Here is a 26,014-nt window from a genome sequence, read left to right as displayed (position 1 = left end):
ACGCTTATATTCCGTTTTTATTTTAGTAATTAATTTTATTAATGGTATTAATTTGGTATCATATATATATTGTGTCTATAATAACAAAAGAATAAATGCTAGGGCCTACATGCAAGTCAGGATACATCAAAGCATGAACCAATACAAATTCCCCCCTCTTTTTATACAGTATAATGCTCTCCGTGTGTTTTTGATACAAACTTTCAGAGACTCGTTCATTATTTCTTTTGTAATAATTTGCCTTTATTATTTTAATATTGTTCATACCCTATTCAATATATTAACAAATATATCCACGACACTTTATTATTTTTATTTAGTCATCAAAGCATGCATTATGAATTGAAAATATTACATAATTGTTATTAATAGGACGTATATATGGGATGTTTCGTTCCAAAATCAATCAATCGAACTTTATAATTTACTAGCGCACGCGCGCGCAATATTCTTTGCCGCAAGTACTTCTGTACACTGTGCACATCGATATTTCACCGTAAAATGTGCAATGACATTTTTTTTTTAATAAGAAAAAGTTTAAAATATTTTCTTGCTCCTATACTTTACATGAATTAACGGAGACAAGTTTGACACAAATTGATCTTCATATCACGTGACTAAATCCAATGTCGTAACTCATATATATGGCTCTGTATAGTATGGCTTTCCACAACTGTCTAAATGTTTCAATATTATATTATATTCAAATAAATTTGTTTAAAAGCAATGAGAGTGGTTTACCCATAAGGAGGTGCTGGGATACTTACTTTAATGAATAATATTGTATTTATACCATGTTGATAAATAAATACTATCGTAACCTATCGCAGATTATTTCTGCTATCGGCATATATAACTATCAGACAGTACGGGAACCATTCAACAATGATTACCAATAAAGAGGGTAGTTGTATTTTGTGCTGCTATCATAAAATTAAAATGTTGAAAATCAACTTTTGTTATTCACCTATATTATCACTAAATAAATGTGTTTAAAAGCAAGTAGTTGTCTACTTATGAGGGAGGTGCTATTATATTAGTGTAATTAAGAATTAAATGAATAATAAATAAAAGATGGATGCATGGAGAATAGATTATAATATTAATCGGATATAAGAACTATTAAACTGGGATTACTACTGTAGAGTGGTGTGTTTGCTCGAAAATAGTAGAAATTAACTCAACTTATTCGTTATAATATTGAGCATTTTTTATTAATCTTAGTTTAAACATGGATTAAAGAATAGACAGTTCAGACAGACAGGCAGTCTAGACAGACAGACAGTCTAGACAGTTCAGACAGACAGACAGTCTAGACAGTTCAGACAGATAGTCTAGACAGACAGACAGTCTAGACAGTTCAGACAGACAGACAGACAGTCTAGACAGACAGACAGTCTAGACAGTTCAGACAGACAGACAGACAGACAGTCTAGACAGACAGACAGTCTAGACAGTTCAGACAGACAGACAGACAGTCTTAGACAGACATACAGTAGACAGTTCAGACAGACAGACAGTCTAGACAGATAGACAGTCTAGACAGTTCAGACAGACACACAGTCTAGTCAGACAGACAGTCTAGTCAGACAGACAGTCTAGACAGTTCAGACAGACAGACAGTCTAGACAGACAGACAGTCCAGACAGTTCAGACAGACAGTCTAGACAGACAGACAGTCTAGACAGTTCAGACAGACAGACTGTCAAGACAGACAAACAGTCTAGACAGTTCAGACAGACAGACAGTCTAGACAGACAGACAGTCTAGAAAGTTCAGATAGACACACAGTCTAGACAGTTCGGACAGACAGACAGTCTAGACAGACAGACAGTCTAGATAGTTCAGACAGACAGAAAGTCTAGACAGACAGACAGTCTATACAGACAGACAGACAGTCTAGACAGTTCAGACAGACAGAAAGTCTAGACAGACAGACAGACAGTCTAGACAGTTCAGACAGACAGACAGTCTAAACAGACAGACAGTCTAGACAGTTCAGACAGACAGACAGTCTAGACAGACAGACAGTCTAGACAGTTCAGACAGACAGTCTAGATGGACAGACAGTCTAGACAGTTCAAACAGACAGTTCAGACAGACAGTCTAGACAGTTCAGACAGACAGAAAGTCTAGACAGACAGACAGTTTAGACAGACAGACAGTCTAGACAGTTCAGACAGACAGACAGTCTAGACAGACAGACAGTCTAGATAGTTCAGACAGACAGAAAGTCTAGACAGACAGACAGTCTAGACAGACAGACAGACAGACAGACAGTCTAGACAGTTCAGACAGACAGAAAGTCTAGACAGACAGACAGTCTAGACAGTTCAGACAGACAGACAGTCTAAACAGACAGACAGTCTAGACAGTTCAGACAGACAGACAGACAGTCTAGACAGACAGACAGTCTAGACAGTTCAGACAGACAGTCTAGATGGACAGACAGTCTAGACAGTTCAGACAGACAGTTCAGACAGACAGACAGTCTAGACAGTTCAGACAGACAGTCTAGATGGACAGACAGTCTAGACAGTTCCGACAGACAGTTCAGACAGACAGACAGTCTAGACAGTTCAGACAGACAGAAAGTCTAGACAGACAGACAGTTTAGACAGACAGACAGTCTAGACAGTTCAGACAGACAGACAGTCTAGACAGACAGACAGTCTAGACAGTTCAGACAGACAGACAGTCTAGACAGACAGTCTAGACAGTTCAGACAGACAGACAGTATAGACAGTTCAGACAGACAGACAGACAGTATAGACAGACAGACAGTCTAGACATTTCAGACAGACAGACAGACAGACAGTCTTAGACAGACAGACAATCTAGACAGTTCAAACAGTCTACAGACAGACAGTCTAAACAGTTCAGGCAGACAGACAGTCTAGACACTTCAGACAGACAGACAGACAGTCTTAGACAGACAGACTGTAGACAGTTCAGACAGACATACAGTCTAGACAGTTCAGACAGACAGACAGAAAGTCTAGACAGTTCAGACAGACAGACAGACAGTCTTAGGCAACTACGAACAGTTGTACTGTTGAGTGCATTAATTCACTTTCCTTCAAGCAGGTTGAACCTTTCTCTCCATAAACTGTTTTCGATGCTATTATGTGTTGTTGCCTCTCTGAAAAGAAATAAAACTCATGTTTGGTTTTCGGCTTTACTAACATTCTAATGTCTAGATCCAACAATTGAAATTAATGAAATGAAATGAACAATTATTACCAGCTAAATGTTTGAGGAGCTGGCTGGGGACACAGATTAAATGTTTCTATTTACAAAAAAAATCAGTGTGGAGTGGTGATAGGCCATCAGTACGGTCCTTATGATAAAATCAGTGTGGAGTGGTGATAGGCCATCAGTACGGTCCTTATGATAAAATCAGTGTGGAGTGGTGATAGGCCATCAGTACGATCCTTATAACGTGGTATAAGACCTACCTTTCTCACAAACAAATGAATAATATATGTCAACGCAATTTCTATCGTTCCAAAAGTGGCTATTTGAACACTTTATGGTTGCACAGTCTGCATTGTACTTGTCAAATGCAGCACCATTGAAATTATTCGGTTGATGAGATGCCCAATCTGTAAATAAAATGACGTTTCTATTACACTATTACTATTTAAAGAGCTGCTTGGGAGAAACGATCAGCACCAGAGCTAAAACATCTTTATTTGTTATTTTTCTCTCTTCTCTTTTTGTTGCTTAATTGTACTTTGTAAAGTCTATGTTTCCACTTTTATTTTTAATGTTTATATATTTTTTTTATGTTTTTGATATTTTGTTTTTAAACGCACCGTGTTGTCTATATGAACATACATATGCTACCGTATATTACGTGTGAAATGCATCGCTATTATAAAGTCTCCCATTGCGCGCCACGCATCGAAAGGACGCGGCACGCGGCAAGTAATTTGACCAATTAATCATGACGAGGATCACCACTGTCGCTTGTGATTGGTCAACTCACTTGCGGTGCGCCTATGTCGTTGTTGCGTTGCCTATTACTTTGAAAATTGCTATCCTCTTCAGAGTTCGTTGTCCACTGCCAAACACCTTCGTGTTCAATATCATTAAATCCAATCCACAAGTTGTTGTTACCACTTCCGCTGCAAAGTCCACCACCTACCAACGTATTTTCTGCCTCGTCATTTATCGTTGCCAAACTCGCCCCATGCTCTTTGCATACTTGAAGTGAATCCATCCAATTGAGACTTTCCTCAAAGACTCTGTAGCAATTATAACCAACGGGATACCACAGGCTCAAACAAAGTCCTATATCAATTAAAGTCAAAATCAAATCAATCTCGGGTCTGTTATAGATTAGTAATAATAATAGTATTATTTATATAGCGCCATATATTATATATACTGAAATTGTAATTATAAACGATGACTAAATAAAACTAATGTGAATTGAATTGAAAGAGTGCTTAAGGCACGTACTGTAGGAGGCCTACACGTTAAGCTTGGTTTCCAAGCGCGCTGTAAATAAGAAGTAATTTGACCAATCACGACGTGATTACCCGACATCGCTATTTGTGTTGTGCGTACGTCGTCGTTACGTGCGTCTCCAACTTAACCACAAGCGCGCATTGACAAAATAATAAGGAAGCAAGCTAACAGAAAATCATTTATATAAAGCTAAAAAACCGAAACACTAAATAAAGAATCTTTGAAATAACGGTCAAAGGTAGTAAGATGACCATGTGATAAGATGACCATGTGATAAGATGACCATGTGGTAAGATGACAATGTGGTAAGATGACCATGGGGTAAAGATGACAATGTGGTAAGATGACCATGTGGTAAGATGACCATGTGGTAAGATGACCATGTGGTAAGATGACCATGTGGTAAGATAACCATGTGGTAAGATGACCATGTGATAAGATGACCATGTGGTAAGATGACCATGTGGTAAGATGACCATGTGGTAAGATGACCATGTGATAAGATGACCATGTGATAAGATGGCCATGTGGTAAGATGACAATGTGGTAAGATGACCATGTGGTAAGATGACAATGTGGTAAGATGACCATGTGGTAAGATGACCATGTGATAAGATGACCATGTGATAAGATGACCATGTGGTAAGATGACCATGTGGTAAGATGACAATGTGGTAAGATGACAATGTGATAAGATGACAATGTGGTAAGATGACAATGTGATAAGATGACCATGTGATAAGATGACAATGTGGTAAGATGACCATGTGGTAAGATGACAATGTGGTAAGATGACAATGTGGTAAGATGACCATGTGATAAGATGACCATGTGATAAGATGACAATGTGGTAAGATGACCATGTGGTAAGATGACCATGTGGTAAGATGACAATGTGGTAAGATGACCATGTGATAAGATGACCATGTGATAAGATGACCATGTGGTAAGATGACCATGTGGTAAGATGACCATGTGGTAAGATGACAATGTGGTAAGATGACCATGTGATAAGATGACAATGTGGTAAGATGACCATGTGGTAAGATGACAATGTGGTAAGATGACCATGTGATAAGATGACAATGTGGTAAGATGACAATGTGATAAGATGACCATGTGATAAGATGACAATGTGGTAAGATGACCATGTGGTAAGATGACAATGTGGTAAGATGACAATGTGGTAAGATGACTATGTGATAAGATGACTATGTGATAAGATGACAATGTGGTAAGATGACCATGTGATAAGATGACCATGTGATAAGATGACCATGTGATAAGATGACCATGTGATAAGATGACCATGTGATAAGATGACCATGTGATAAGATGACCATGTGATAAGATGACCATGTGATAAGATGACCATGTGATAAGATGACCATGTGGTAAGATGACCATGTGATAAGATGACCATGTGATAAGATGACAATGTGGTAAGATGACCATGTGGTAAGATGACAATGTGGTAAGATGACCATGTGATAAGATGACAATGTGGTAAGATGACAATGTGATAAGATGACCATGTGATAAGATGACAATGTGGTAAGATGACCATGTGGTAAGATGACAATGTGGTAAGATGACAATGTGGTAAGATGACTATGTGATAAGATGACCATGTGATAAGATGACAATGTGGTAAGATGACCATGTGATAAGATGACCATGTGATAAGATGACCATGTGGTAAGATGACCATGTGATAAGATGACCATGTGATAAGATGACCATGTGATAAGATGACCATGTGATAAGATGACCATGTGGTAAGATGACCATTTCGTGTGTCTACTCACCTGTAGTGCTCCTCTGCACAAGAGAGGCGACAAGAATAAAACGCATAACAAAGTCACACAACATCTTCATAGCGGGCTTCATAGCTATAATCAAAATGTTGAAACCGTGAGATCTATGAACTACACTGCAAAAAATGCAACACTCCATTCGATAATTTAATTATCAGTTTTTTTTAAAATAAAATAATATAGAGTTTAACAGGACAAGAAAAGGTCTTTTCTTCTGGTTTTGACCTTATTTAAGGTTTTTTTTCAACTCAAATTATTATTTTGTATTTATCTTGACTGTGATTAAATAAAGTAAACGAAATAAAGCATTAAACTTTTTCAAGATTCAAGATTCAAGATTCAAGAAATTTTATTTGTCCATAAAAATGGAAATTCACTTTGCTTGGTAGATTAAAACAACAATATTGCAACAATTTAAAAACGTGCAGTATTATAACAGATTAAAAATACAAGATAAAAGTTAAAAATACTGTTAAAAATGTAAAACTATTAAAAATTGCATTAACGTCTTACATTAGAATTAAAAATATGAATGCTATTTACAACGAAGGATTTTCAAGTTCTACAAAGATTTGCTCTACTAGTTTTCTACTAGTTTTTGTTCCCAACAGGTTGCCCGTCATCCTCCTCGACAAAAATTATCGTAAAAAATTACTACAAAAAAAAAGAAAAAACTAGTTACCTTTTCCACGAGAACTAATTTCGCGATGTATGACTATTCCGTCAAACCCCTTTTAGTGGTACGAGAGTGTACAGTGGTCTGAACGCAGCTCACAACCTCGGCAGACTGAAATCGATCAGGACATCAGTCAGCACAATCAATACAAAGTAAACTGGATACTGTTTTACTGCCCTCTACAACATTTAAATGTTAATATTGAAAGTTATAAATTAATTTGTTGTTTAAAGGAAAGTGGCGTATATAAGGCTATATTGGCCCTAAAAGATTCAATAGTCCTTAACCTGACCGATACTAGCAGATAATCTATTTTCCCATCATAATACACCTTTATTATTCATGAAATATTCATGAAAGTAGTATCCAGCACCTCAAAATGGGTAGACCACTCTTTGCTTTTAAACAAATTAATTTAGTACTGTATACTATTATTATAAGTTAAAAATAATGTTTAACAATTTATTATGATATAATCAAAAAATGCAACTACCCCCTCTATTGGTAATCCCAGTGATATAATAGTTCACTGGTTCCCGTACTGACCGATAGCATAACTAAATTTATATAACACCTATATAAATTCCTGTCATTTGATTGGACGAATGTGGGTCATCACATGGCGTGCAATAGTACGCACTATTCAACGATCGTTAAATAGTACTTTTTGAAACATTTTTGTGTACGAAAAAAAAAACGTCTAGATGTTATATAAAACAAATAATGAATGTTTTGTATTCGTGTAATGGTACAAATAATGGCACTTGGTGAATGATGAAAGGTTATATCAACTCGGCTTTGCCTCGTTGATATAACCTTTCATCATTCACCTCGTGCCATTATTTGTACCATTGCACTCATAAACATTCATTATTTGTATACTATTTTCCAATCATATACATCTTTATTATTCATGGAAAAGTAGACTCATGGGTAGACAATATTTTAATTGCTTGTAAACTTATTAATTTAGGACGGTATAAGTCAATATATAACAAACAAGGCCAACAGCCATTAAGTCGCGTGCTACAATGCATAGTGATACCGGACCGACAGACAAACAGACCGACAGACAGACAGACCGACAGACAGACGGACCGACCGACATAGTGAACTATACTGACCGAAATTACTGAACATGTTTAAAAATGTTGAAATGTTTAAAAACATTTATATTTTTTTAATTTACACGTGCGTAGCCTGTCCCTTTTGACGTGCTCGTATAACGTAATTTCGAGTTGAAAAGTAAGTCAAGAAAACAGAAATCGGGCAAAGAGAGTGCGCAATAACATTTAACGCGCAGTGCGTGCGCAAAAATCTGCGCACTCATGGCAATTTTGTAAACGCTTAAAATTGCCTGAAACGTACTCTTATTTCATCGAAAATAAATTTTGAAAATGTTAAGCGCGCGTACGCATGCGTTACATGCGCTACGCACGTAATTGTATTGCCATATGATGATTTATGCCCTGAAATTTATGAGTACCAAATTTTATTTAATTGTGATTCATGGTTGTGAAGATATGATTACAAACGTGATTTCGTTAAATCGTGCGTAGACCGCGTAATTTTTTATTGCGCATCGTGAAAACATAACCACATCGATTCCTGGCCATAAGGAATATTCTGTGAAAAATTGACTTAGCTAGATTAAACTGATATCAAGATAAGGTCATAAAGCGATAAAACGCATAGTGATACCGGACCGACAGACAGACAGACCGACAGACAGACCGACCGACCGACATAGTGAACTATAGAGTCATAGAGTCGCTTCCACGCGACTAAAAATAATTATGATGATAGCAAAAAAGCAACTACCCCCTCTATCACTATTGATTAAAATATCACGTGACAAGAATTCCTATTCGAGGATAGTCCGCGCCCTCTATTAAAAAAAACTTCTTTTGGATATGTAGGCCAAGATTTATTTATTTTATCACAATTTAAATAATATATTTGAAACTAAATAGAATCCAAAAAAATATATATCTTAGAAATTTATTTCAGCCAGTGTTTAAAAATACAATTTTATTTAGTTATTAATAACTAAACATTCGAATATAAAAGTTCTTAACAACATCCGGGTTTTGTTGTTGAATCTTTTCAAAATGGCGGTCTGCTACATGTGAGTATGAATCTGTTAGTAGTTCGATTTATTGAAGTTTTATGTGGTTAAACTGACAAAAGTCAGCTCGAATGACATATGGTATAACAAATGAATTATAATATGAAATATTTGTGTGCAAAAAGGTGTTGGTTATGCATTTAAATCGTACTTAACCATATAAATTTGGAAACTGCGTGTTCGAGAAGGTACGAGAAAAGTGGACGTCGTTTGTATTTTTGCTTATTATGGATGACGATGCACTGGCACTTGATTTACCTTATTTGCCTTGATCCTAGCTAGCTAGGCCTAGGAGCTTTAAATTATTTGTCCCTTGGCCCCTTCATAGACATTTTGGAGAATTCGTCTTGTTGTGTACAGACCAAATCGACCTAAATACTCTCAATCCCTGATTTAAATTTGTTAGTTGCAAAGCATTAAAAAAGGCTAGTCTAAGGCTATTGATATTGATTGTATTTTGTCACAAAAACAGTTTTCTGTTGATGTTGATTGTAATAAATCTTTAAAGTTACTTACTTTATGGTAGACTGAGAGCGTTATTTTAAAGTTAAGGTAGACTACTAGCCTTCTGTATTAATTATGGGTCAAATTAGGTGAAAATATCCTTTTTAATATCCATGCTAAATAAATAAAATAAATAATTCACACATGGAATAAAGCATGTCAGCCAAAAGCCAGCAAAAATGAAAAATGATTACTGTTAGGTTAGTTATTTGTACACATGTTTGAATATCCACTCTAATATGACTAATGAAAACAATAATAATTGTGATAAATTGCCCAAATATACCCTACTGCAATTCGCTTACAACACACTATATTTTAGATTTAAAATATTTAAAAAAAATTAAAATCTACCAAAAAAGCATAATGTCAAGTTGTAACAGCACTGCACAGTCAAAAAGAACAAAACAACTGGCAAGCTAGAGGGTCCATGTCCATAGTGGCACCACTATTAAATGTAATATAGGTTTGGGACATAATCATAATGAGAGGAGCAGATCTGGTTGTAATTCAAGCACCTTATTGTTTACCTTACAGATGATGATAATATTTAGGTAATGAAAATGAAGATTGACAAAAGTAAAATTAAGAAGACATTATCTGATGTGGTATGTATTGCTCCTCAGGGTCATATTGTATGAATTCATTCAATTAAAAATAATATTTATTTCCTTTATAAACAATAACAATAACTACAATTTGTAAGATAAACTATATAAAAAATATATTTGTCATTTATTTTGCCATATTGAAAACAAAAATGTAAATAATTGAGGCAGGATTACCTAAATGTTATAACAAAAATAATAGCCATGAGGCTCTCTACAAGGAAATGAATACAAATAATTAAATATGTCAAATATTTTTAAAATATTAAAATTGCATGAATGAAATATATTTAACTTATAATATTTCTTAAGCTCTGTCTACACTATCAAACTAGTTGGCAAAAAAAGTGTGTATTGCCTAAATATTGTAGTGATATGCTCAAATATGTTAGTGATATGACATCATCATGTCCATATATGATCACATCACATTTTTTTTGTCACATAAAGTTTGATAGTGTAGACAAAGCTTTAGGGCTACTAAGAGTATAACATTTCTGTACATAGAAAAATACATATTAAACATAATATACAAAAAAATCTAAATAATTTATAAATTAAACTATAATATAACTGTCTTGATTGTTTTCAATTGTCAGTAATGTGCCCATGCTGGCCTGGGTTATTATATGCTGCAGTAACTTTGTTCACTCTATTGTAATCATACACTCTGTTTACTGCACTAACTGCCTCCCTCCCTCATAAACTTCTACATTGAAACAAACTAATTTGTTACTGCAGTAAAATAATGTTGACATGCTCCCTTCTAACCTAATTAATTACAGCCTGCAGATTGTAAGTATTTGATTGACAAGCTGAAATCATGTGACAACCTGCTGCAAGAACTGAAACAAATCAAGTCCTGGAATTATGGAAAGGTAAGCATCATGTTGACTGATGCTAGTTAGCCTACAATCTATATTAAAAATAAGGATTTCTTTATGGCCTGTTCATACTAAAATTGTTCATTTTATTGTGATGTTTTTATGATAAACTTTAGTTTTTATATATTACCCTTTTTAGGGGGGAAAAAAGAAATTATTGATGTTCCGTACACTAAATACTGTGCATTCATTGTATATTTATTCATTGAGCTATTTTAAGGAAATAAAAGTGGGAAAAACCCATTAAAAAAATTGTTTATGATCCTGTTCACACTGTATAATTTTTTACACATGTAATGGTCGAGTGCGGCTTAAAATAGATTTCATGTCTTTCAGTGTGAACTTTACCACTGGATTGATGTGCTTGACCGGTTCGATGCCATACTTGAAGAGGGATGTTGTACAGAAACGCTGCAATCGTGGCAGTTATTTTGCGATCGGCCTCAGAACAGCGCCACCAAGGAACTAATTCACAACATTCTTTATTTTACATCGCTACTTATAGAACATAGTTTTTCACGACATCTTTATAACTCCATTGAGGTAAGTCCTTTTCTTTATAACTCCATTGAGGTAAGTCCTTTTCTTTATAACTCCATTGAGGTAAGTCCATTTTTCTTAACATCATGTGAAGTTTGTTCTTTTCCCTCATATTGTCAAATTAATGACTACCAAAAATATAAAAAAAATAAATAAAAATAACATGTTTTTTAAATGTGTTTTAGCATCTAACAACATTGTTAGCTTCATCAGATCTGACAACTGTTCTAGTGGTCCTAAACCTCATCTATGTCTTCAGGTTTGTTGTTTTTATTTACTTCACACTTTATAAATTGCAGAGTCTCCCTCTATCGCTACTTTTACGGATATACATCCTCAAATAAAAAAAAACGTCATGTGTAGTAGTAGTAGTAGTAGTTTGTATCAGCTCCTGTTTTTACGGATTTTTTGAAAGCTTTTCTAACTTTTGTAAGTCCTTGATTAACACCAAAGTGTTAAAGATGTATTGTCCCTTTGACTAATTCCAAAAAAATAAAAAATAATAGATTTCGAAAAAAGGTGGGTCATTTTGAAGTATCATAATAGTTATTAACTATCACCAAAAATTTTTCGGGAAAAAAAAAAATTAACTGAAATACAGACGTTTTTTTGTTTAAAAAATAACTTTGACTTCCAGTCAAAGTTTTCAATCAAAACATATCCCATAATGAAACGCGCTTGTTTGGCTACTCTGTATGCATAATAATAAAACTTCCTCATGATCTGTGTGAAAATACCCTCTTAACCGTGACGAGTTGTAAACAATCCTAATTTAGCATATACATAATGCGTACTCATGGTTTGAAATCTTTGTTTACTTTCGCTCATGACGATTTTCCAGATGAAATGTAATCAAACTAATTTACCTGTTAATTACGTAAATTTGTTGTTTTTGGCTCAAATTTTCGACTTAAAGTGAATAACTTTAATATTACATTGATATGGCCACTTTAAATTTAGAATATTTTGACCTTCATTTTTTTGTGTTTCAAGGGACAATACATCTTTAAGGTGATGTCGTGAATAAGATAAATAATAGTTTCAAGTATTTAAAAATTAAAATCAAAATAAATAATCTTATATAATTGTTTTGCAGTAAACGATCCAATTTCATTGTGAAGTTGTCGGGAGATAAGAGACAAGAGTTACTGAAGAGGCTTACATATTTAGCTGATAGCTGGGGTGGCAAAGAGAATGGATTTGGCCTTGCAGAATGCTGTCAACGTGGCGCTGTAAGTATCGCTCGTTAACTCAATACATTAGTGTTACATGTCTAGTGACAAGAAACACTCCGCGGTATCATGTCTTCTGACAGCAACCTTCATCCTATAGGATACTGTAGTATATTGAGAGATTATTTAGAGGGTTAGGTTAAGTTAATATTTAAGAGTTAGATGGTATGGACATGTTGTCGTCTGCAGACAACACAGTTACACTGCAGGATGTTTAACATTATGATACCCTACAAGAATCTGCTGGCTAGCATTGTTATCAATCTTGGTATTGTCTTTTCATCAATGATATAAAATTTTTTTTCAATACTTTCTTGTTGCAAAGTCACTTGTGTTTTTTTAATAGCAATTCATTTTAATTGTTATTAATTTTTTTTATAATTTATTTAGAAATGCCCAGAAACTGCTACCACATTGCACTTTGAATTCTATTCAAGTCAGCCAGAAAGCAAGTCGGGGAAAACGGTAAATAAATTCATTATTCTATGAATAAATAATCTGTTCTTATCTGCATGATCATAATTCATTCTTAATATAAACTTGTGTGTTTACTTTACTATGTTTTTTTTTCAATTCTTTTAGAGTGCTTCCCATGCTGTGAATGTTATTCATCTAGAAAACATAGACAAGGTAAGAATACTAAGTCTCTCACTTAATGCAGGTGTACTGGTACTGGTCCCTGTAACCGTGATACTAGATATGGTACATACTGTATGGTGGCTATTGACTGTATACAGTTAGCTCTTACAGACACTGTTCAAATATCACTTGTGCTAAATATCTGAATTCAATTTAAAAAAAAAACTACAGTAACAAATATTGCAGCTACCATTTATTAAGACTTACTTAATTATTTGATTTTCAGCATCCCAAAAGTCCGTCTCTTATTATGGAAGAACTTTGTACAAAATACACTGTTCCCAAAGACAAACAGGTGAGTTGTGGATTTCTATTACATAATTAGTTACCTTACTCATTACTTAGTTATTACTTAGTTACCTTACTCATTACTTAGTTACCTTACTCATTACTTAGTTACCTTACTTATTACTTCGTTTTTACTTAGTTACCTTACTCATTACTTAGTTACCTTACTTATTACTTCGTTTTTACTTAGTTACCTTACTCATTACTTAGTTACCTTACTCATTACTTAGTTACCTTACTTATTACTTCGTTTTTACTTAGTTACCTTACTCATTACTTAGTTACCTTACTCATTACTTAGTTACCTTACTCATTACTTCGTTTTTACTTAGTTACCTTACTCATTACTTAGTTATTACTTAGTTACCTTACTCATTACTTCGTTTTTACTTAGTTACCTTACTCATTACTTAGTTACCTTACTCATTACTTAGTTATTACTTAGTTACCTTACTCATTACTTCGTTTTTACTTAGTTACCTTACTCATTACTTAGTTACCTTACTCATTACTTCGTTTTTACTTAGTTACCTTACTCATTACTTAGTTACCTTACTCATTACTTAGTTACCTTACTCATTACTTCGTTTTTACTTAGTTACCTTACTCATTACTTAGTTACCTTACTCATTACTTAGTTATTCTGTCACCAATATAACCAGTAGATTCTGCACTAACTCAATGAATATGAATACTTAAAATCTGTCTAAACTATCAAACTTTATGTGACAAAAAAATGTGATGTGCCCGTATATGGGTATGGGTATGGTCATATCACTACCATATTTGGGTATATCACTACCATATTTAGGCACATCACACTTTTTTGTCAGTTTGATAGTGTAGACAAAGCTTTAGTCAAGATAACAAATTATTTAAGTTGATATATTGATGAAAGAATATTTATTTAACATTTCTATTTTGTTTTATCTAGATGTTGCTGTTCACACATGTCAGGTTAGGTAATGCATTCTCTGACTATGAAAAACGACTTCTTTGCGTACAAGCTAGGCTACAGGCCCTTTCTATATTAGGTAAGTCATTCTGCTTATTTGGTACATCTATTCCATATTTAGAATACAACTATTGATAATACTAATAACAAATGTAATTTAATTGTATCATTAAGCTCTGTCTGCACTATCAAACTAGTTTGAAAAAAAAAGTGTGATGTGCCCAAATATTGTAGTGATATGATATTATCATGTCCATATATGGGCACATCACATTGTCTTATAAATCTTGATAGTGAAAACAGAGCTTTATGAGATATTTGAAATATTTGACGAATTTTTTTTTTTTTTCATTAGTGTATACCAGTGCAATACCAGATTCGTCAAGTTCTTTACTGTACGTTGGCTTCATAGAAGAGTTAGTAGATGTGTTACAGTTAGATGATACCAACCTTGTGGTAAGTATTTGTTTGAAAGCTTTCATGGCAAAATCAATGAACTGTTGAGCTTCCTGACGTCCTCAGGAGTGACAATGCAGGGCATCTTATATTCTCATTTTCACTCCTGAGGACAATCAAAGTATATTGATCGAAACATTGAGTACCTCGACAGTTCTTTTCAGAACTAACAGATGTGGTGTATCGCAAACTTTATACCAACAGTATCATTCTTGTGAGTATACATTTGCAATATCTAAACATTGAAATGTACCAATATCTTATTTACGCTCATTTTCTACAGGAAATCAATGCAGCTGCCTTAAGAACTCTGACATCTATCATCCACCTAGACAGAAATCCAAAGTAAGTCGTCGCTTAAGTCCCCAAAACCCCATCCATGAATATTTGTTAGCTGACGGCAAAGAAACTTGTTGAATTTTATCTTGATCTTATATGTAACTAGAAAAGATAGAAGATGGTTTTCAAATGTTGTTTAAACTTACAATGTTATGTTTTTAGACTTCAAAATATCGTAAGCGCTACAGGTGCTGCCTCATATCATGGCTTCTTACCAGTTCTTGTTAGAAGATGTATTCAAGCAATGACAAGTAAGTAACCTGTTAAGTAACCCATCAAGTACTAAGTAACCTGTTAAGTAACCCATCAAGTACTAAGTAACCTGTTAAGTAACCCACTAAGTACTAAGTAACCTGTTAAGTAACCCATCAAGTACTAAGTAACCTGTTAAGTAACCCATCAAGTACTAAGTAACCTGTTAAGTAACCCATCAAGCACTAAGTAACCTATTAAGTAACCCATCAAGTACTAAGTAACCTGTTAAGTAACCCGCCAAGTACTAAGTAACTTGTTAAGTAACCCATCAAGTACTAAGTAACCTGTTAAGTAACCCATCAAGTACTAAGTAATCTGTTAAGTAACCCATCAAGTATTAAGTAACCTGTTAAGTAACCCGCCAAGTACTAAGTAACTTGTTAAGTTACCCACTAAGTACTAAGTAACCTGTTAAGTAACCCATCAAGTACTAAGTAATCTGTTAAGTAACCCATCAAGTACTAAGTAACCTGTTAAGTAACCCGCCAAGTACTAAGTAACTTGTTAAGTAACCCACTAAGTACTAAGTAACCTGTTAAGTAACCCACTAAGTACTAAGTAACCTGTTAAGTAACCCATCAAGTACTAAGTAACCTGTTAAGTAACCCATCAAGTACTAAGTAACCCATGGAGAAATTTCTCCATGGTAACCCATTAAGTACCAAGTAACTGTAATATGCCTGTTTGTGAATTCAGACATAGAATAGGTGTGGGATTATACCTGAAGTGGGATTATACCCGACGATAATCATATATTTATGTTTGTTTCAGGTCCAAATGAAGTAGCCTTCCCACACTCCTTTGCTACAGCACTATTTTCATTTTTATATCACCTAGCAAGCTATGAAACAGGTATTGATCAACTTTTATTTCTGATAAGATGATTGTATATAATGGATTTAAGTTTTTTTAATTATTTTTTAATTAAACTTCAACAATTAGTTGTTAATTCCATTATGTTTAAGTTGCTGTATGCAATGTGTGAATATTGATGATGTTGTCTTTTTGCAGGGGGTGAAGCATTGGTGTCATGTGGAATGATGGAGTCTCTGCTCAAGGTTATTAGGTGGTCTGGCCATGATGAACAATTACACACAACGGTAAATATTATATATCACAATAACATGTTTTTAATTACTCATGGAGTCGTAAGTTTAGGGTTAAGGAGGGGTGGAGTCGTAAGGAGGTTTCAACATGATTCTTGACAATGATGAGAACATATATTGAATTGTGAAACAAGCAATTATGATTTACAAATTTGTTTTAATTTCTGATTCAAGAATATATTGATGAATAATTTACCAACATTAAACATTCTAAACATTACTGTTGTACTTAATTTAGTTTTATAACCTTTTGACCTTCTTCTTCTGGTAGTTTGTGACAAGGGCCGTACGAGTTGTTGATTTGATTACAAACCTTGACATGTCAGCGTTTCAAACACATGGCGGATTAGCTTGTTTCATCAACAGATTAGAGGTATAATTACATTTCAGTAACACCACATTATTAGTTCTACTGATGATGCAATCATTTTAAGATACTCCCATTATTGATCTTTAAACCAATATTGCACTCCATAGATAGGCCCACATGCTGCTTAATTGGATTCAGATGGTAAAAATAAAGAAAGATAAAGATTGTTATATTATTATTTCCCTAATATATTCCTTATGTATATGTAGGGATTTAAGGTAACCTTTAAGCTCTTGTCTACACTATCAAACTAGTTTGACAAAAAAAAGTGTGATGTGCCCAAATATGGTAGTGATATTCTTAAATATGGTAGTGATATGACATGTCCATATATGGGCACATCACATTTTTTGTCGCATAAAGTTTGATAATGTAGACAGAGCTGTATATATACATATTTGAGATGCTATGTACATCATTACTCTGTGTAGCATGAGGTGGAATTATGCAAACAAGATGTCCCACACATTATTTATCCATCCATCACAACGTCTCGTGCCAGAGAGGGATCTATGTCGCCTATCCACCAACCAGAAGATGTTGCTATGGAGACTAATGTTGCCAGCCCAAGTTCAGTTGGAAGTGAAGCCATGGAAACAAACCAGGGGCCGTCTACGAGTAGAGAAGAGGCGGGCACCAGCAAAGAACAACCAAAACCTAAATTAAGTAAGTACTTAATACAAATTAGACACTGAAACTGAAACGAGTTAAAATTGAACTAATTTTTTTTTTTAATTAAACTTTATTTATTTAAACTTATTTATGCAATTGATTTTGTTACTATGGACGTCCGTTTCCAAAATAAAAGTAAAATGAATTTTAAAACATGCATTGTTTGTTACAGGGTTGCAGTGTTTTGCGCAGAGAGCAGCTCTATTCAAATCAATGCTTAACTTCCTAAAGAAAGCTATCCCAGATGCAGCATTTTCAGACAGCATTCGACATGGTATTTACACAATTTTATTTTTATTTTTGCATCAATTTTATTCTCAAAAGTTTGATTGTAGTCTGAAGCTCTGTGTACACTATAAACTTTATGTAACAGAAAAATGCTGTGTCCATATATGTATTTGGGTATATTACTACCATATTTGTCTTTTCAGTTATGGACGGAACACTGCCCTCATCACTCAAACACATAATCAGCAACGCAGAGTATTATGGGCCATCTTTGTTCTTATTAGGTAAGTTGTGATTTACTCTAGAATTCTATACCACTGTGCTAACGTTACATCGTACTGTTTAAATTACCTATTTCTAAGGAAAGCCTACAATATATATTCTAGTTCTCAGACCAAGTCCTTCTTACCCATCCCCTAAAGCTCTGTCTACATTATCAAACTTTATGTGACCAAAAAAAGTGTGTCCATATATGGACATGATGATGTCATATCAGTACTATACTTGGGCATATTACTACCATATTCATCCTTAACTCAACACTGATCCTTGCACATAGCCTTCTAAATTTCCATGAATCAATCAAATCATTTGCATGATTGTGTGACACCTGTACAATCCATACAATACATAAGAACCTAAGATTTAGTTCGGACTTAATGTGTGTACTTTACTTGTTTTACAGCGTGTGAGCTGGTAATTGTATACGTATTTCAAGAGCCATCTTTGTTGTCATCACTGCAAGACACTGGACTGACGGATGTGATGTTGAATGCATTACTTATAAAAGATGTAAGTTTACATAATACCTTGTAGTAATAATATATATGTTGTTTGCATTGCAGTTCCCCTTGTAAGCTGCCTATTCACAGCTAATGAGGATGAATAACAATGCCACATTAAAGTTTCTATTTGGGTGTTTTCTACCTTATTAATGAGGTTTCAGACTCTCGTATTGAAATACATACATGTTCATGTATCTGTTGGTGGATGTAATATGTTTCTCTGATATCATTTTCAATACCCTGTTATTATATGAAAGAGGGAATTAAGAAAAAAACCAGTAGAATTGTTGAATTTTTAAAAAAGAATGAATTTGGTGATGTGATAAATGAATAAATTTTGGGTATACTAGCATATGTTGTATGCGGTGGCGTAACGGCTATGAGCGCTCACTGGCTAAACTCAGGGCCCAGTAGAAAAAACAGGAATTAAAATATGTTGAAAAAGGCTCAAAACACCTAAGGCCTCCAGCGTTGGAGGGCCACTTGGGGTTCCTAAACCAAGGCCTCTGCGTTACACCATATGTTGTATGCTAACTTTTAATGTAATATTTCCCATAGGTGCCAGCCACTAAGGAGGTTCTAGGCTCACTACCCAACATCTTCAGTGCCCTGTGCTTAAACGCCAGAGGCCTGGCTGCATTCGTCCAATGCAAACCATTTGAGAAGCTTTTCCAAGTTCTTTTATCTCCAGACTACCTACCTGCAATGAGGAGAAGAAGAAGCTCAGATCCATTAGGTAAGTGCCAACGGTTCAGTTGACTGCAGTCAGTAGGCTGCATTCAGTTGACTGCGTTCAGTTGATTGCAGTCAGTTGGCTGCGATCAGTTGACCATGTTCAAGTATTGTGACTGTGTTCAAATCTTTTGTTGATATATGTATGTTGTTAGCATTGCAGTTCCCCTTGTAAGCTGCCTATTCATAGCTAATGAGGATGAATAACAATGCTACATTAACTTTTTTGTATGTGATTTACTGTACCTTATTCTTAAGACTACAGGCTTGCATATTGAAATACAATCAATTATATTTCCTCGATTTCCACTAGCGAGTGAAAACAGCTTTTAGCTATTGGACATGTTTTACAGATATGTTTAGGTATTAGGATATCAAGGAATGATATTGTAGGCTTGTGTTTATATGATATCATTATTTTGTACTTATTTTAGGTGACACTGCATCAGCATTAGGTAATGCTATGGATGAACTAATGAGACATCAACCATCATTGCGGACAGATGCAATGAAAGCAATCATTAAGGTAACTTTGCCTTTTGCAATTTGATGTATTTTTCTTTGTTGTGCCAAGCAAATCAAATTTCCATTTTAAAGTCGACCAATAACATTTCTTAAATCTTGAATTGTATTACTAGTCAGTGGCCATATTCACCAATCGTACTTATGTCAGATATATAAGTACTTGGTATTTTCCTTAAGTCAATAAATATTAAGTCTTTAAGTGGCATTCACTTGGTCTAAGTGTAACTGAAGATGTTTTCAAGAGGTTATTGGTCTGAACTTATTACATGTCTTAAGTAACTCTTTAAATTGTCTTAATCACAACACCACCAAATTTCTTACTTTTTAGATAATTGATAAAAATGTTACTATTTTATGCATTGTAGTTCCCCTTGTTAGCAAGCCTAGCTTATGAGGATGAATACCAGTGCCATATTGGCTGCTTACATTTTCCTCATCTGGCGTTTATTTTATGCATTGTAGTTCCCCTTGTTAGCAGATTACACCATTGCTTATGAGGATGAATACCAATGCCATATTGACTGCTTACATTTTCCTCATCTGGCGTCTGTTATACGCTTGAGTGATCAAGAACTAAGCTACATTTACAATATATAAACAACTATGTTTGTTTTCTTATAAATTATTATTTAAATATAATAAGCATGTTTAATGTAAGCGAATTGACCAATCACAAGGAACTGTTTTAATAATTGCTTTTGATTGGTCCATCCGCTTGCACTGTGGCTTACGTCCTTGCGTTGCGTCCTAGTGAGAACCATTTTGCTAAGTTTAGCTTAAAATTTGCTTGATTACTTGTTGGGTTACTCATCTTGCTGGTTAGGTTTATTACAAGTATTTGATAGTGGACAAAAATGTAAATAATATATTGACTGACTTGTTTCAGCTGTTGGAAGAGATCATTGTAATGGGCAAAGACTCCAAGTATCAATGCAGTCAAAGCGGGTCTAAGGTGGAGACGGTGATTAATCAGAATATACAAAGTAATAGTGGCGATAACGATGGGTCCAGCGACGACGAGGAGGATGAAGAGGACATGACCATGCCACCGGCAACCGCTACAACATCTCCAAAAATTGAAATTCAGGAACAACAGTAAGTTGAATCTAATCACTGATTTAGTACAAAATAAAACAGGCAATGTTAAGGTTTAACACAGAAACATTTGCTAGATTTACCTTATTTTATATTCTGTTAGCACCCTATTCTAATATGCATTGTAGTTCCCCTTGTAAGCTGCCTATTCACAGCTAATGAGGATGAATAACAATGCTACATTAACTTTTTTGTATGTGATTTTCTGTACCTTATTCTTAAGACTACAGGCTTGCATATTGAAGTACATTCAATTGTCTCCCACCCTATCATTTCCCCTTTGATGTTCCTACTATCTATTTCTGCAATTGTGATTCAGTGAGTATATCATAGAATGGGAGCTAAAGAATCGTATATGATGACTTATATTGTATTTGTATTTTCTTGATAGGTCAACTGACCCAGAGGTCAAGAAACCAGTGCCTCTTGTAGATTATATATTAAATGTTGTAAGTTATACTTTATTTCTTTTGTATACATATTTTGGCAAATTGCCAAGGATAACCATAAGCGAATTAATTCACTATCCTTCTTATCACACCGTAATCATGTAGCCATAACATCGGCAGGGGTTCGAGGCTCACTCACTCCATGGTTCTGGTGGTAGAACGAGTCTTCTCGGATAAGGACTATAAACCGTAGGTCCAGTGTACACAACTTGCTCGTGTGCACTTTAAAGAACCTAGTACATCTTTCGAGACGAGTAGGGGGTTACCCCGGTGTATTAGTACATCACAGCCACTGATCACCAACTGGGCCCTCTGGGAGATCAGTCTTTGACTGAAGAGGTCACCCAGTATAAAGATATAACAAACAAAATCTTAAATGAGACAAATGAATAAAATTAAATATTTCGTATATCCTGCTTTTTCTAGATGAAGTTTGTAGAAGCCATCCTAAGCAATAACACCACCGATGATCATTGTAGAGAGTTCATAGGTCAGGAGGGATTAGTGCCTTTGACTGGTATCTTAAGCCTACCTAATCTTCCAGTTGAATTCCCCTCAAATCCTGCATGCCAAGCTGTTGCCGGTGTCTGCAAAGCTGTTCTCGTAAGTATTTATTAAGCTCCGTCTATCAAACTTGATGTGACAAAAAAATGTCATGATGATGTCAAATCACTACCATATTTAGGCACATCAAACTTTTTTTGTCAAACTAGTTTGATAGTGTAGACAGAGCTTAAAACTAAAAATGGTTTCAATCATTTTTTTTTATAACTAGGAAACTAAACACAGGTTTCTGCATCTATTTGAAATCCTTAAAGCACTTGTATCTTGATCATTTGAATATATCTATCAGGTATTACCTTAGTGAGAGAACTTCTTTAAAGTTGCTCTTACAAATTTAATCTGTGTTTTCAACAGACACTAGCCAGAGAGCCACAAGTCTTAAAACAAGGTCTTCTGCATCTATCTGAAGTGCTAAAATCTCTAGAACCACTGCACAAATCATTAGAAGCTCCCGGTGGATCCGTTCTACTACGAGAGCTTGCTAATGCAGCACCCAAGACGGAGGAAGCGATATTGTCAGCACAACGTACACCACTGTTACATGCTATGGGAGCAGCACATGCGTACATTACAATGTTTGTACATGTCTGTAAAGTTGGTCAGGTAAGTCACTACTTAAGTCAAGCTAACTGAATAATTAATAAAATAATGTATTGTGGTCAGTGGCTTAACACTGAGGCCCCTAGTTTAGGAATCCTAAGTGGGCCTTCAATGCTTGAGGCCTCTGGCGTTTTTAGCTTTTTTCAACATATTTTAATGCCTGTTTTCCTTATGGGCACTGCTCAGGAGCCCCCAGAGCTCCGGGGCCTGTGTTTAGCCAGTGAGCGCTTATAGCCGTTACGCCACTGATTGTAGTGTTGTTAGATCTTATAAATATTAATAAATGTTAAGAGTGCTGATGTGTTTAAATCACTAACCTAACTCCACTTTTTTTTTTCAGAGCGATGTTAGAACTATGTGTGTGAACCATTGGGGGTCAGATTTAGGTCAAACCGTTCTACAAGGACTAAGTCAGCTTTATTCCTCTCTAGTGTGGGAGAGTACTATCTTACTTGGACTGTGTACACCAAACAGCTTGCCTGAAACATGTGACTTTGGCAAAGTAGACATGGATAAATTATTACCTAAAGATGGTATATTAGATGATGCCTTGAAAAATAAAAAAGATGATAACAACAAAGAGGAGGGAGAATCAATGGTGCAAACTCCTGATTCGGAGACTGTTAGGACTAATTCTAGCACCATGATGGATATCGGAGAAAGTATGTCGCCAATGGAGGTCGACGAAGGCAGGAGTGACACGCCCGAGACGAAAACAAAATCTAAAATGAGTCCACAATTAACGCATCAAGTGAAGCAGATCAAACCGTTGCTATCGGCAGCCTCTAGGCTAGGCCGTGCTTTAGCAGAACTCTTTGGACTTTTAGTTAAATTAAGCGTCGGTTCCCCTGTGAGACAACGTAGAGGGCATCATTTGCAGCCCAATTTAGCTGACCCATCAGAAGCAGCGAGAACAACTGCTACTGCGTTGACTAAGTTGTTATCAAGCGGATTGTCATGGCAACCACCGGATTACTCTCCAATACCTAAATTCAGGTATAAAATGCACTACAGTATATATGTTGTACAGTCAATTCTCGCAATATTGGACACCCTCCTTAAGTTTGCCTAACTATGTCTGATTTTGTTTAATTAAAATTGCATTCTCTGTGTAAATGAATGACTTATTTTGATTGGTTATTCATCAAGGGAAGAATGCTAGATTAACCCAAGTAGGAATTTACTACTGATTTGGCTTTATTGTGCTACACTCAGTGCAGGATCCTACTTACAAATATCACATTTAAATATATACATTTGAATGATATTTACTTGCATATTTAATATTGTTGTAATCTTGCTTAATTTCAGACTAACATTTTTCATATGCTCTGTTGGCTTTACGTCGCCTATGCTGTTTGATGATAAGAAGTGTCCTTATCATTTGATGTTGCAAAAATTTATTGTCTCCGGAGGCTTAAACGCTCTCTTTGAGTAAGTACTGTACCTAAATATTATCCGGAATAGACCTATTTGGAGGAGTTAAATAATTTATTGAAAATTTGCAACACATAGTCGGCTTCCAGGCAATGACACGTTGTTTTTATTTCAGAACATTTGACTGGGCATTATCAATGGGAGGAAGAGTACCAACCTGTGAGGGTTTAGAGCACCAAGACTTACCAGATGGAACCGGAGAGTTCCTAGACGCTTGGTTGATGCTGGTAGAAAAGATGGTTAGCACACCAGCGGTGTTGGACTCACCTCACACACTACCAAACAAATCAACCACACCGTCATTTGTACCGTTTAGTCCAGTACAATACCTCATCAAAGTACATAAGGTACGTTTACAATTTTCTGCTTTATTTATCCATTGTTTTTTACTTTAAAATAATATTTCAGTAAATTGATTTAAAGCAATAGTAACATATTATTCATTTATATTGTCCAAATGTGTAGCATTCTCTGTGTAAATGAATGGCTTATTATGATTGGTTATTCATCAAGGGAAGAATGCTAGATTAAACCAAGTAGGAATTTACTACTGATTTGGCTTTATTGTGCTACACTCGGTGCAGGATCCTACTTACAAAATACATTATAATGTCAAAATGTGAAAACTTAGAGTTCAATGCACTTATTGTGACCTCCATCCACCCATATACATTTTATACTTGTGTTTAAATTCATTTGAAGAGTGGAAAATAAACAAAACCAAGATACCCATAATTTTCAGCCCTGTAGATTCAAATAAAGAATGTTAATTATTATTATTAGTAATATTGTTGTTGTTGCTAGGCTGCGTATACTGCTGTTATGAACTTATGGAATCGCAAGCCACTAAAAACGTATGGAGGAAGGATGTCCGAAAGTATGCTAGCCATTTTATGCCACATTTTACGAGGGGAGACACGAGTACGAGAGGAGCGTGAAAAAGAGAAAAACCCTCAAGTTGCCCAAGCTGGAACATCATCCGATGCAGCAAGCCTTCCATTTGGTATTCGTAGCAGTAGCCTTCCAACAGCAGCTGCTCTCCTAGGCTCTGGTGTTTTGAGTAGAGTGGGTAGACGGGCAGAATTAAATGCTGATCATATACAACAGGTTAGAAGATTGTTTTCAAATTTAACATACTTTATCATTAAGTGCATTGACCTTGCACAGCAGATGCTAGTCCCAAGAAGATTGAGGTGCTCCTCATGAAATATTTGGGCTAAGGCTAATGTGAGTAAGGGAAATAAGTAACAGCTGCCTGCCTGATTGGAATCAAGAAACAAAAGAGGCACAGACTAGTAAATAGGGGGTGCATAATAATAATTTATATTATGTTATAGAATGCGCTACAGATTTACTAAGGTAGCACTATCAAATATGCATTGTAGTTCCCCTTGTAAGCTGCCTATTCACAGCTAATGAGGATGAATAACAATGCTACATTAACTTTTTGTATGTGATTTTCTGTACCTTATTCTTAAGACTACAGGCTTGCATACTGAAATACATTCAATTGTCTCCCAACCTATCATTTCCCCTTTGATGTTCCTCGTATCTATTTCTGTTTTCTAATTGCGATTCAGTGAGTATATTATAGAATGATCGCTAATTCTGGTGAAAAGGAATCGTAAATGATGACTAAAGCTCTGTCTACACT

The 26,014-nt window shown here is 35.1% G+C and overlaps 2 protein-coding genes across 3 annotated transcripts in view; one reads left to right on the top strand and one right to left on the bottom strand.

The window, feature by feature from the left end:
- Nucleotides 1-3,029: 3,029 nt before the first annotated feature.
- LOC140058354 (C-type lectin-like) lies at nucleotides 3,030-7,025 on the bottom strand. The gene is made up of 5 exons (XM_072103916.1): nucleotides 6,976-7,025; nucleotides 6,285-6,368; nucleotides 4,030-4,296; nucleotides 3,459-3,605; nucleotides 3,030-3,142 (listed from the first exon to the last, which is right to left on the bottom strand). The coding sequence occupies exons 2-5, from the start codon at nucleotides 6,364-6,366 to the stop codon at nucleotides 3,030-3,032; spliced, it is 609 nt and encodes a 202-aa protein (XP_071960017.1). The 5' UTR covers nucleotides 6,367-6,368; nucleotides 6,976-7,025.
- Nucleotides 7,026-9,052: 2,027 nt separating this feature from the next.
- Nucleotides 9,053-26,014, top strand: part of LOC140059001 (E3 ubiquitin-protein ligase HUWE1-like) — a 56,362-nt gene continuing 39,400 nt past the window's right edge. For both annotated transcript variants that reach the window (XM_072104807.1, XM_072104806.1), the window contains exons 1-30: nucleotides 9,053-9,097; nucleotides 10,139-10,209; nucleotides 10,995-11,087; nucleotides 11,430-11,636; nucleotides 11,819-11,892; nucleotides 12,730-12,865; nucleotides 13,256-13,330; nucleotides 13,448-13,495; nucleotides 13,731-13,799; nucleotides 14,727-14,826; nucleotides 15,103-15,203; nucleotides 15,487-15,548; nucleotides 15,705-15,793; nucleotides 16,569-16,649; nucleotides 16,809-16,897; nucleotides 17,175-17,276; nucleotides 17,705-17,939; nucleotides 18,118-18,219; nucleotides 18,377-18,457; nucleotides 18,859-18,965; nucleotides 19,517-19,694; nucleotides 20,125-20,216; nucleotides 21,102-21,310; nucleotides 21,702-21,759; nucleotides 22,186-22,362; nucleotides 22,678-22,926; nucleotides 23,264-23,919; nucleotides 24,235-24,357; nucleotides 24,476-24,707; nucleotides 25,165-25,467. In XM_072104807.1, coding sequence (XP_071960908.1) covers nucleotides 10,159-10,209; nucleotides 10,995-11,087; nucleotides 11,430-11,636; nucleotides 11,819-11,892; nucleotides 12,730-12,865; nucleotides 13,256-13,330; nucleotides 13,448-13,495; nucleotides 13,731-13,799; nucleotides 14,727-14,826; nucleotides 15,103-15,203; nucleotides 15,487-15,548; nucleotides 15,705-15,793; nucleotides 16,569-16,649; nucleotides 16,809-16,897; nucleotides 17,175-17,276; nucleotides 17,705-17,939; nucleotides 18,118-18,219; nucleotides 18,377-18,457; nucleotides 18,859-18,965; nucleotides 19,517-19,694; nucleotides 20,125-20,216; nucleotides 21,102-21,310; nucleotides 21,702-21,759; nucleotides 22,186-22,362; nucleotides 22,678-22,926; nucleotides 23,264-23,919; nucleotides 24,235-24,357; nucleotides 24,476-24,707; nucleotides 25,165-25,467 — 4,179 coding nt within the window. In that variant the 5' untranslated portion in view covers nucleotides 9,053-9,097; nucleotides 10,139-10,158. The remainder of the gene's footprint in view (nucleotides 9,098-10,138; nucleotides 10,210-10,994; nucleotides 11,088-11,429; nucleotides 11,637-11,818; nucleotides 11,893-12,729; nucleotides 12,866-13,255; nucleotides 13,331-13,447; nucleotides 13,496-13,730; nucleotides 13,800-14,726; nucleotides 14,827-15,102; nucleotides 15,204-15,486; nucleotides 15,549-15,704; nucleotides 15,794-16,568; nucleotides 16,650-16,808; nucleotides 16,898-17,174; nucleotides 17,277-17,704; nucleotides 17,940-18,117; nucleotides 18,220-18,376; nucleotides 18,458-18,858; nucleotides 18,966-19,516; nucleotides 19,695-20,124; nucleotides 20,217-21,101; nucleotides 21,311-21,701; nucleotides 21,760-22,185; nucleotides 22,363-22,677; nucleotides 22,927-23,263; nucleotides 23,920-24,234; nucleotides 24,358-24,475; nucleotides 24,708-25,164; nucleotides 25,468-26,014) is intronic.

Source organism: Antedon mediterranea, chromosome 9 (genome assembly GCF_964355755.1).
Source record: "Antedon mediterranea chromosome 9, ecAntMedi1.1, whole genome shotgun sequence".
Taxonomy (NCBI): Eukaryota; Metazoa; Echinodermata; class Crinoidea; order Comatulida; family Antedonidae; genus Antedon; species Antedon mediterranea.
This window is presented reverse-complemented; position numbering and strand designations above follow the sequence as displayed.

Bases quoted from the DNA above. Each gene is read 5' to 3' on its own strand.
- LOC140058354 (XM_072103916.1), bottom strand. From the start codon at position 6,366: ATGAAGCCCGCTATGAAGATGTTGTGTGACTTTGTTATGCGTTTTATT. The intron at 3,606-4,029 runs GTAATAGGCAAC...TTTTATTTACAG, and splicing joins AGAGGATAGCAATTTTCAAA to ATTGGGCATCTCATCAACCG. The intron at 3,143-3,458 runs GTAGGTCTTATA...ATTTCTTTTCAG, and splicing joins TTCATTTGTTTGTGAGAAAG to AGAGGCAACAACACATAATA.